The sequence below is a fragment of the Cetorhinus maximus genome, chromosome 3 (genome assembly GCF_964194155.1).
Source record: "Cetorhinus maximus chromosome 3, sCetMax3.hap1.1, whole genome shotgun sequence".
Classification (NCBI taxonomy): Eukaryota; Metazoa; Chordata; class Chondrichthyes; order Lamniformes; family Cetorhinidae; genus Cetorhinus; species Cetorhinus maximus.
In genome coordinates this window covers 98155050-98167130 of record NC_135881.1, presented here as the reverse complement: position 1 = coordinate 98167130, position 12081 = coordinate 98155050, and the positions used below count along the sequence as shown (strand labels likewise).

At 48.8% G+C, this 12081-nt stretch overlaps 1 protein-coding gene across 3 annotated transcripts in view; it reads left to right on the top strand.

Annotated features, from left to right (window-relative positions):
• The window catches only part of calcr (calcitonin receptor), a 418788-nt gene that overhangs the window by 193259 nt on the left and 213448 nt on the right, over positions 1-12081 (top strand). For all 3 annotated transcript variants that reach the window (XM_078538749.1, XM_078538748.1, XM_078538750.1), the window contains one exon: positions 3690-3800. In XM_078538749.1, coding sequence (XP_078394875.1) covers positions 3690-3800 — 111 coding nt within the window. The remainder of the gene's footprint in view (positions 1-3689; positions 3801-12081) is intronic.

Genomic DNA, 12081 nt, shown 5'->3' with positions numbered 1-12081 from the left:
CTCATATTGAAGTGCATGATTTGAATGGGAGGAATAGGAACACTGGTGTTCACGTTGGCCATGATGGAGGGCACTTGCCCAATAGGGTACTCACTGCAACCATCATCCTCCTCGCGGAATCTGGTGGCTATGAGGGTCTTAAGCACCTGTCTGCCTCATCTGGCCCATGTTATGGCCTCTTCCCCTGCAGCCTTGGCTTCCTCTAACTCAATGCCCTCATCCCCTTCAATATCCACCTCATCGAAGCAGACGTGCAACTCCTCCTTGTTGGCATCTGGCAAGTCCTCCTTCCTTTGCAGCGCCAGGTTGTGCAGCATGCAGTAAGCCACGGTGATCCATGAGACCCTCTGTGGACTGCATTGGAGTGCCCTGCCCAATCTGTCCAGGCATTGGAATCGCATTTTGACGATGCCTATGGTGTGCTCCACCAATGCTCGGGTAGCGGCATGAGCACCGTTGTACCTTCTCTCTGCAGGATTCTGTGCTGCTGCATGGGCATCATCAGCCACGTCCTTGTGGGTACCATTTGTCACTGAGAAGCCAGCCTTGGGTCCTGTATGGTTCCTTGAAGATGTCCGGGATCTGCGATCTACTCATGATTTATGAGTCGTGGATGCTTCCTGGGTACCTGGCACAAACCTACATGATAAGTTTCTTATGGTTGCAGAGCAGCTGTACATTAAGTGAGTGGTCACCTTTCCTGTTTATGTGTTGGAGTGCCTGTTGCCAGAGAGCTTTTATAGCCACATGAGTGTAGTTGATGACACCCTGCACCTGTAGGAATCCGGAAATCTCAGCAAAGCCCAGTGCTCTGGCATCCTGGCCTGCTTGATCTCTGTTGAAGTTGACATAATTTGAGTCTTGGCAAGAAGGACACCTGTCATCTCATGAGAGTGGATGCTTGAGAGATCCCTCAGAGGTCTCAAGTGGAGCCCTGGAAGGAGCCACTGGCATAGAAATTTAGTGTGGCAATTATTTGCAGAGTCACTGGCATTGGCTGCCCTCCCAGTCCCCGTGGTGCCAATTCCTGGAGAATGTGGCAAATGTGAGTCACCAGATCCCTGGACCTAAGGAGTGGGTGACACTGTCTTGAGCTCATCTGCAGATAAGACCTGCGAGTTCTGTACACCCTTGGCCTTGCAAGCTGCCTGCGTACACTGTTTCTGTGAGCCTCTTTCTGGGGCCCTGCTGCCTCTTGGTCATGAGGGTTTTTACCCTCCCTTTGGCGAGCCAGGCACCTCTGTTGAAATCTGCTCCCCCTCCTCTCCTGCCTGTCTGCGATTTTGCAGGCAGCAATAAATCCAGGCCCCATCTTCCTGATGGCCTCCTCCCTGCAGCATCAATGGGAAACAGACAGGAATCAGCATCAGTCTTCAAAGGTCCTATTTCTGTCAATGACTCATCTGTGATTGTGTGTTCAAGGGCTTTGTTCCAGCATCAGCAACTATTTGCCCCTGAAATGCTGGCCAGCGTAGGGTCCATTTCAAGGTGCTCCTTTCCCCTTCATCCCAGTCCATCTCCCCTGCCCTTTACATGGACAGACAGCTATGAGATTGCTTTGGCTGGGCGCTTATAGGTGCTGCTTTCAGCCCAGGCGCTTGGATCGTCATTCACTGCACTGTAATAGCACACTCTTTGGAATACACATAAGGGAAAATGTTTAGTCAGAAACTGAGATTATTTGAAGGGGGCCTGAGGCGCCTCTTCTGTGAAGCTGCCAGCACCATGATTGTAACATACACCTGAAACTTGTGCAGTTGCCAATTGGTCCGGAGTTCATTATCGCTCTGGGGAATTTCTATGCTGCAAACAAAAGGATTGATCCAAGGAGACCGATTAGTGCCACTTTGCGGGATTAGACTTGCATGAAATCACATCATTGCTTCAATTTGCTGATTCCCTGTATTGTCATTGAAAGGTTCTTAAAATGTCTCAGCTGTGTATCTCTCCTCATTTGGGAATGCACAGTTCAGTTAGGTTCCCCTTTAATCAGACCCCAGTGAACGTACCTGCCCTCCAGTCGGCCCTCAGGGCCCTCACCAGCACAGTATCTCCACATTTTAATAGTGTATTGCGTCATCACTGCAGGATGGAAGAGTGGTGCTGAGGCCTCACTACCAGGCCAGCTTGGACCCTCCCTGTGAAAGTGTGGAAATCCCTCCCATCATCCTGCAGGAGCTAAATGTTCAGGTTCCCCTCCCTCTCAATCCTCCCCCTGTATTCCTTGATCCCATCGTGATTGTGGTGGATATCCCTTTTTTACCCCCGGAACATTTTGAGGAGGATGTGCCTATGCCCCGTGCAGACCTCACTCCTGCCTACCTTGAGGTTGCTTGCACAATTAAACATATATCAAACACACACACACACACACACACACACACACAGTCTCTCTCACCACACACACACACACACTATCCAGACCCCACTATCACTACTTTACAATAACTCACAATAACATTATTATATTTTCATGACACCAACCCTCCTTGACATCCCTGCAGCTTTTTGATATGCTTGGCCACCCCATCCTTCTCCAAAGTTTCTCCACTGTCATCCAGCTGTGTGAGACTGCACTCATCTGGTTCTATTCTTATCTTTCTAATTGTAGACTGAGAACCACCTGAAATGGCTTCTCTTCCTGCTCCCATACTGTTACTTCTAGTGTCTCCCAAGGATCTTTCCTTTGGCCCTTCTTATTTCTCATCCACATTCTGCTTCTTGGTGACATTGTTCGAAAACAGTGTTAGCTTTCACATGAACATTGGTGACTCCTAGCTTTACCTTGCCGCCATTTTTCTCAATTCTTCCACTGTTTCTAAACTATCAGACTAATTATCTGACATCCAGTGTAAATGGGCAGAAAGTTTCTCAAAGTACCTATTGGAAAGACTGAAGCCATTGCCTTTGGTCTCTGCTACAAGTTCTGTTTTCTAACCAGCAGCTCCATCCCTCTTCCTGGCAACTGTTTAAGGCTCAGCCAGACTGTTTGCAACCTTGGTGTCATATTTGACTCCAAGATGAGCTTCCACACAGCTGTTGGCATCACTAAGACTACCTATTTCAACCTTCATGGCATTGCCTGACTCTGACCCTGCCTCACCACATCTGCTGCTGAAACCCTCACCCATATGATTATTAACTCTAGATTTGACTATTCCAATATTCTCCTGGTTGACCTCCTACATTCTACTCTCCATAATCTTGAGGTCATCAAAAACTCTGCTATTTATATCCTTACTTGCACCAAGTTGCTTTCACCCATCATCCCTATGCTCACTGATCAACATTGGCTCCTGCTTAAACAACACCTCAATGTTAAAATTCCAATTCTTGTTTTCAAATCACACCTTACCTCACCCTCCTTAGCTCTGTAAACACTTCTAGCCCCACAACCCTCTGAGATATCTACATTTCCCTAACTTTAATCTCTTAAACAGCCATGATTTTAATTGCTTCACCATTCATTTCAGTGTGATCAGTTGCCAAGGCCATAAGCCTTGGCATTTTCTGTTGGTCATCTGTTATAATATTTCCTTATTTGGCTTAGTGTCAAATTTTGCTTTATAATTCTCCCATGATGTGCCTTGAGATGATTTGTTTCATTAAAGCTATTATATAAATATAAATTATTGTTGTTGTTGTTATAAATAACACTAGATATTCACCCTTGCTTTCTGACATCACAGGTCTATACTGTAACAGAACCTGGGATGGATGGTTATGCTGGGATGATACACCAGCTGGAACACTAAGCATGCAGAACTGCCCAAACCACTTTAATGACTTTGATGAAACTGGTAAGAAAGTTATATTTTCCACTCCTTTATAACTTTTGAGGATTTTATTGCAGTTTTATTCATATAAAGCTGCTTAATATTTACTATGAAAGTAATTTTGGTCAAAATCATAATCTCGTTGCTGCAAAATTGAGCCCACGATGAATGCCATCTTGGTGAGGAGGCTGACATTGGTGTAAAGAGTGTGCACTGGAAGTATGCAGAGTAGGTAGTGTCGGAGATTAATCACACCAAGGCATCACTTAGTACTTAGAAAGCCCATTTATTACTTGTGCACAATGGAGACAACACAATGAGAGCTATTGTACCGTCTCGTAGTAGAATACACGCAGACCTGTTAAAAGCATTTTTACAGCCAATCAGTAAATTTTGCACAAACCTATCCGCTTATTTGCATAAGTTAACTGACCAATCCATATTACTGTAAATTTTCATTCCCAGCACAACAGATGTTGTGGTTACGCAAATGCTTATCACGATCCTGATTACATTCGGCCTGAGAAAGAACAAAATGGAATGTCTCAGGGCTCATCCTATAACTGTGGTCAGACAAGATGGTATTGTTCTCAAGGTTGCAATATTTTTCTCTCAGCCTAGGCTTATAATTCAATTTCCCCATTAACCCTTTTAGCACTAAATGGGTTCCCTGTAGTTGCCTAGGCCACCACACTTGCCCCCTTTTGTCCTACAAGGACAACCCGCCACCCTTAGCCAAGTTCTACGTATCCTAGCCATCGGGCTTCATCCTCAGTGGAATTCTGATTCCTGAGGAGAGGGAGGGAATAGATAACTAGCTTGCCACCAGGTCTCTGAAGGTTCTATAGTCAGCAGACAGAGCAGATGCAACAGAGGACGAGCTGGATAACAACATACAGAACAATGAGTAGGGCAAGACCTATGACAAGGTATTTGAGGAGGGTTTTAAAAAGGCCCCCAAACCACCCACCGACATTAGGGAGCCACCCCAACCAGTCAAAGGATTTTTCCTGGGCAACTGCATGGAGGAGGCGCACTTGGTCCTGAATGAAATGTACATCAGTCTCAGTCCTCTGGTCCTTGTTAATGTAAAAGCAACATGTTTCATTAATAGCTGCCCTGCGCTGCTAGCAGGAAATCCAGGGCCATACGGTTCTGGAGGACAACCTTGGAAAGGGTCTTAGTTTCCAACTGCAGACTCTGAATGGCGTCAACAGTCTTATTCTCAATGAGTTCCATTGTAGCAGAAATATTAATAATGGCCTTTTCCAGCTCTGAGACCCCTAGACCTGGGATGAGGGCCCGGACAAATTTGTGGAATCTGGTGTTGCGGGTGACAAGCGGGTTCCAGGTTGATCATTTATGACGCTTCACAGGCCCTAGATGGTTGTGGAGAGAGTGGATGGTAAGGCTCTTGACCCCAAAGGCCTCAGGGACAATATAGCCAATGGTGCAGGTGCCCGCCCAATCGACAGGGAGGGTTTTGTACGCCCTGTTTCCACAAAGCCAGAATGAGCCATTGCGAACAAGGGTAGGGTACCAATAAGTGGAATTTTGGCACAAGCTAAGCTGGTCCTAGACAAAAGAGGAGTATGCCTGGTCATACCAGCGGATGCGGCAGGTCTGAATGAGCTGCAATGCTCGCAAGGCCAGCAAGTTGGGGCAACCAGGCAGATTTTTGTAGTTGTAAGGCCCAAATTCTTCAGTGTAGTAGCCATTAAAGGTCCAGGTGGAGGTGGAATTATTTGAGGTGAGATCGTATGATCGTTGGCAATCACACCCACCCCCATTAAAGTATGTGAGTCCATCCTCAGATCTCGGGACCTGCGAAAGACACACCATCTCATTGGCCTTGCACTCCCAAAAGGTAGTCATAGGACCAGACTGGTTGTGGAACCGGAATCGGACCTCCCGGTAATTATAATCAGCAAGGTAGGCACAGGAACCCATTGGCAGCTCGCCCACCCGAGTACTACCCTTGGTATAGTTTCTCCTGATGCATAGCCAAGCCAGCCCCTTAACAACCAAAAAGGTGGGCTCCCGTCTCCAAATGGGCGCTTGATGGATGAGGGCCCCTGTATTACCTAAGGACCATGCGGAATCTGAGGGGAAAGCCAGAAAATGCATCTCAGAGGAGGAGGGGTTAACAGGAAAATGAATACAAATCCAACATTTAGTCCGATTAACTTGCGAGGCTATGACCTGCATTCGTTGAACCCCAGAATTGGTAGTCCATGCCCCTGCAAGGACCATGCAGGACAGGATCCAAATCAGAGTCAACATTCTGACGGCTCACTTAAAGTTCCTGTACAAGCACTTCCGTCCGAGGTCAGCGTCCACTTGACGTGCGAGGTGTGGATCCACAAGAGTCGTCCTTCAACCTTCACGGCCGTATGGGTGGTGAGCAGGACTTGGAAAGGCCCCTCCCATTGAGGTTTCAAACAGTTCTTTCCCCTGAAGGTCTTTACCAGGACTAGATCCCCGGGCTGGTATTGATGGCAATCTTCAATGGTGGGCTTTTTCTGAGCTTCTATTACCTGTGTATGCAAGCTTTTGAGAGAATTAGTAAGCGCTATACAGTATGTAATCATTCCCTCATCCGTAGCGTCCATTTCCCTAGCAGACAAAGGTGGGGCCACTGGGAGGCACATAGGACGTCCCATTACAACTTCATAAGGGGAAAGGGAGGTGGTACGGTTAGGGTGAGAGCACATAGTCATAAGCACCAGGGGTAGAGCTTCAGGCCATTTCAAACCGGTTCCTTCACATAATTTAGCTAGTTTGTTTTTCAGAATACCGTTTTGTCTTTCCACCGCCCCAGTAGACTGGGGGTGGTATGGGCAGGAAAGGTGATGGTTGCATTGTAAGGCCTTCAACGGTTCCTTTATCACTTTAGCGATAAAATGAGGCCCATTATCACTTGATAAAATCTCTGGTATCCCAAATCTGGGTATGTATTCATGCAACAACAATTTTGCAACAACAACGGCATCATTTCGTCGGGTGGGATACGCCTCCACCCATCGCGAGAACAAACATACTATAAATAAAACATAATTATATCCCATACATTTAGGCATTTGTATAAAGTCCATTTGTAAATGTACAAACGGGTCCCATGGCTGGGGTCCCGTACCAGCAGTCACTGTGGGCGTCTTGCCTGGGTTATGTCATTGACAAAACAGACATTGTGAAGCTATTTTAGCTGCCATGGCGAAAAACCCAGGCGCAAACCATATCTGCTGTGCCATTCTGTTCATCCCCCCTTTGCCCGCATGGGTAAATGAATGTAACATGCGGGCAATCCAGGGCTGGAGTGAAGCAGGGGCAACCGCACGGCCATCAGAAGAAATCCAGAGGCCGTCAGAGTGTTGTGCGTACAATGCTTGAGTCCAACTGTTTTGTTCACGGGTAGATGCCTGTGACTGCAAGTGAATAAGATCAGTTAGACTAGCTACAGGAGAAGGGGTTGCAGCCTGATAACAAAGGGGAACCACAGACCCAGTGAGACCGGCCGCGGCCGCACGGGCGGCACGGTCAGCCCTATCATTACCTTAAGAAACGAAATTATTGCCCTGTGAATGGGCAGAGCATTTAATAACAGCAAGGGAGCAGGGGAGCTGGATAACCGTTAAAAGATTAGCGATGAGCTGCCCATGGCGGATGGGGGTTCCTGCTGATGTGAGGAATCCCCGGAGTTTACAAAGCTGCCCAAAGTCATGTGTCACGCCGAAATCATATCGAGAGTCAATATAGATATTGGTCGATTGTTTGGCAGCAAATATGCAGGCTCGAATAAGGGCGAAAAGTTCAGCGGCTTGGGCAGAGCAGGACGGCGGGAGATGAGATGCTTCAATAACAGAGTAAGAGTCACAACTAGCATAACCGGTAAGTAAATCGCCGCTTGGTGATTGAGTAGAGGAGCCATCGACAAAAAGAATGAGGTCGGGATTAAACAGAGGATGATCCTGTAGATCTGGGCGAGGTAGAGTGGAGTGCTGGACAATAGTGGAGCAATCATGAGGCTTGCCGTCTTCCTCCGTGGGTAACAGAGTAACGGGGTTGGGAGTGGTGCATCGTACAATAGTCAATGAGGGATCCCCTAAAAGGGCTGTTTCATAGCGAGTGACGTGGGCAGTGGTAAGGTGTGGGTAGCCGAACGGTTAAGGAGAGCCGCGACTGCGTGGGGGACATGTAGAACAAAAGGGTACCCAAGGGTAAGGGACTGGGTGGTGACAACAGTGAGGTAGGCTCCGCGATCCGCAACGGATCGAATATAGGAGGGATAACCGCACGCAACAGGATCTAAGAGAGGACTGTAATTAGCAACCGGTCGCCGGGCATCCCAATGGGGCTGGGTAAGCACCCCCTGTGAAAAGCCGCAACGTTCGTGAACATAAAGGCAAAAAGGTTTAGTATAATCTGTAAGGCCCAGGGCGGGGGTAGAAATAAGGGCTGTCTTGAGAGCCGCAAAAGCGGCTTGGGAGTCCGACTCCCAAGCGAGGTCCTCAGGGGCTGAAGGGAGGGCAAGAACCTGCAAGGGCCTAGTGAGTTCCGCATAATTAGGGATCCACTGCCAACAATACCCTGTCGTGCCAAGAAAATGAGTCAGATCCTTTTTAGCGCAGGGGAGGGGAAGGGAGATAATGCTGTCGACACGGCATTTAGATAGGAGTCGAGCAGGGCCATCAAGAACATGGCCCAAATACTCAACGTGGGATCGGCAAAACTGTAACTTTTCACGGGAGGCCTTATGGCCCTTATGGGCTAAGGCTTTCAAAAGGGTGAGGGAGTCGCCGAGACAAGTTTGCTCAGACGGAGAGCAAAGAAGCAAGTCATCGACGTACTAGAGGAGAGTAGAACCCCCGGGGAAGGAGACATCGGCGAGATCAGCCTGCACGGCACGGGAGAAAATGGTCGGGCTCTCCCCTGGGGCAACCGAGTCCATGTATACTGAGTACCGTAAAAGGTGAAAGCGAAAAGAAACTGAGAGTCAGGGTGTATGGGTATGGAGGAAAAGGCTCCACAGAGGTCAACAACAGTTTAATAAGTGGAGTTAGGGGGAACACAGGTAAGAATAGTAGCCGGGTTAGCTACTACTGGATAGGCCAGGATCACACAAGCGTTTACCGCCCACAAGCCCTGGACAAACCACCAAGTATTCTTGCCTGGCTTCCGCACAGGGAGTATAGGAGTGTTGCAGGGGCTAACAGTGGGATCAACGACCCCGGAGTTTAAAAGGTCTTGAAGGACAGGCTTTATGCCTTCCGTTGCTTTGGGTTTAAGAGGGTATTGAACTTTCCGAGGGGGGGGTTTAGAGGGATCCAAACGCACCCAAAAAGGTTTTGCTGATAATACCCGACCAACATCATTAGGACCCTTTGCCCACAAGGTACCGGGGCTATTTATCAAGGCATCGAGGGAACCAGTGGTTACACTGCCTAGAGCATGGAGCTGAAAATAGGCAGGATATTCAAGGGGCATAGAGGGAAAAAATTGGATAGCCTGATCATAGATATTCAGGTAGCCGTCCATCAATTCCACAGATGATTGGGGATCATTGCACTGAAGGCGGTACACCATAGGACCAAGGTCCCTGGCCTGATATCAATGGAGACACAGAGGGTAACATGAGGTGTAACATCCCGGGCATGAAAAAGTGGTTGGGCAGCTGGAGGAAGGGACACGGAGCCAGCAATTCCTTAAGGTCCGACGCAAAGGGAAGATATAGAAAGAACATAGCACTCACCCAGACGGCCTGTTACCTCACGGGCATACTGATGATCCAAGCAAGCAGAGTAGTGCGCTGTACAGTGAAGATCCCGAAGCCAGTGTTGCAGGGGCGGGTGGATGGCTATCGTGGCAGAAACATGGCAGTCGGTCAGAAGCCGGAGTAGCATAGTCTTGAGTTTATCGGATAAATCGCAATGTCCAAAGTTCCACCATCAAACATGAGGATGACGCAAAGTTTCTTCCTGTAGAAGACCGATGACTGTGGAGTAAGTAGACTCGGGAACTTGAAGAGTGACAGACTTATTAGAGCAGTCTAAAGTACAACCGAGTTTGCAGAGGAGATCACGACCCAAAAGATTGACCGGGACGTCGGCCCCAAGGAGGAATCAGTGGGATCCTTTTCTTCCATTCAGGTCAAAGGGCACTTCTTCGGAAATTGGTAGTGAAAGCGGTTGTCCCGAGACCCCAACGACGGAAATGGAATCCCGAGAGGAGGTGACAACAGGAGCCTCGACAGGCCAAAGGGTAGAATAAGTCGCTCCAGTATCGATAAGGAAATTCAAGAGACGGCCATTAACAGACAAAGGGATAGTGGGTTTCTCAACAGTAATGAGAGTAAAAGGCTGTGGCAATTTTATTGTGTCGAACTCCCAAATGGGTTAGCTACCGAGTAGGGGATCGTTTGAGGGGCCGGGACCGGGGCCGGCGCCTGCTGAGGTGCCGCCTGTGGCGGAACTGCAGGTGGCCGAGGGCAGGTACGGGCCCAATGACCCTCCTGGCCACAGTTAAAACAAGTCAAGAGGCCGCCCCCTTTTGGTCCTGCCTGGCGGCCTCTCCCTCTCCCTTGCCGTCAATTCCCCTGGGCACCCTGGTGCCAATTAGGCTGCCACATATTCCAAGGCCACATAACAGGTTGGGGTTGGCAATTATAAAAGTTGGGCAGCTGAGAAGCTAATTTAGGGGCAGCGTAAAATACAGAGGCCGGTGCCAGCGCGGGCGCTGCGAGTGGAGCTGCAGGCGGAGGCGGCGGAGGCGGCGCCACTGGAGGCGGAGGTGGAGGCGGTGGAGGCAGCGGAGGCGGAGGCGTCGCCACTGGAGGCGCTGCTACTGGTGCTGCTGGATCGTCTAACACCGGTGCCATTATCCCTTTCTTTGGGGGTTTCTGGCAGCGGATCAATTGGCGCTCACAACGTTGGAGGGTGCTAATAATTTCTTGAAGACTGTCCTTACCTTCCCACCCAATGCAAGTAAGGGTAAAGGCTTTCTTAAGATCAGGCTGCAATCCCTGTACAAGAGCATTAACAAGAGCCGGAACAGAATCCTGAGGATTAACACCAGAACATTTTAAAAAGATATTACGGAATCATTCAACATAATCACAAACATCCTGGTCGGGTTTTTGCACTGTACTGTGGATTTTATGCCAATCAACTACGTCAGGGAAAGCCTTCTGCACGGCTGCACAAATGCGCTGCCAGAGTTGTGTTTCCTGATCTGCAGTAAGAGGGTCAGGGCCAGGCAGTGGCCACTCACAGTTTTCCCGAATTGGTCGCCAACGCTGGGAACCCAGACAAGTATCAACAACCATATCTATTTCATCACAAGTAGGGTTATGACATTTACAGAGAATTTCGAGTTTCTGTATAAACTTCTCAACTCCCTCTTTAGGGTCGGGGGTGGGTTCAACAATTGCTTGTAATTCGGAAGGTGTCCATCTGACCTCCTGCAGGATTAGGGTATGCTCTCATTGGCATCTGCATCGTGGCGCCGGGGGATGAAGGGTCGGTTGGGAGGGCTGGATCCAAGTTCGATCTCCGTTGGGAGCGGGATCGGGTTCGTACACCGGTCGTACTATCCGGTTCTGACGTGCCCCTAGGAGGTGGCGGAACCGGCAGGGCAGCCACAGCCGGGGGTGGAACCTGTTCATGATCATCATAAAGAGGAGGGGACTGGTAGACAGGCCAGTCCCGATCGCTGAGCTCAGCATTGGACGACAGGGGCGCTGGGGGCTGTGCGACCAGGATCCTGGATTTCTCTTTATGATCAATTTGCTTTCACTTTTTCTCACATTCCTGACTCTTTTTCCTCAACTCATCTGCCCGTCTCTGCGTTTTGTCCTTCCACTGGACATATGCAGGCCAACCCACTTTCTTCTTACCCGACTTCTCTACCTCCCTAAAAACATATGCTAAGCGCTCAGTTCTATCCCGATTAAAAGTTCCATCTGGTGGGAAGCTCTCTCCCTTACCTTGGGTCCAATTAACCCATTCAGAAATATATTGGACACCTTCAGGTCCATAATAGACATACATATAAGCATTTGGGGTTCCCCTTGAAGGGGGAACCTGGGGTTTCTTTGATGCCATGTTACCCATTTCCTATCTAATAATTAACTAAAAAAAAAACGCAAAAGGCCAGTCCTTGGTGGGTCCTTGACCCCCAATTTACTACTAACGTACTTTCACCAATCAGTCCACTCACACACTCAAGGGGTCCCAGACCCCAAGCCGCAAACACGCACCCACACACTCAGTACCAACTCCAGGGACTCCGACCTCGAGTATATACTAAA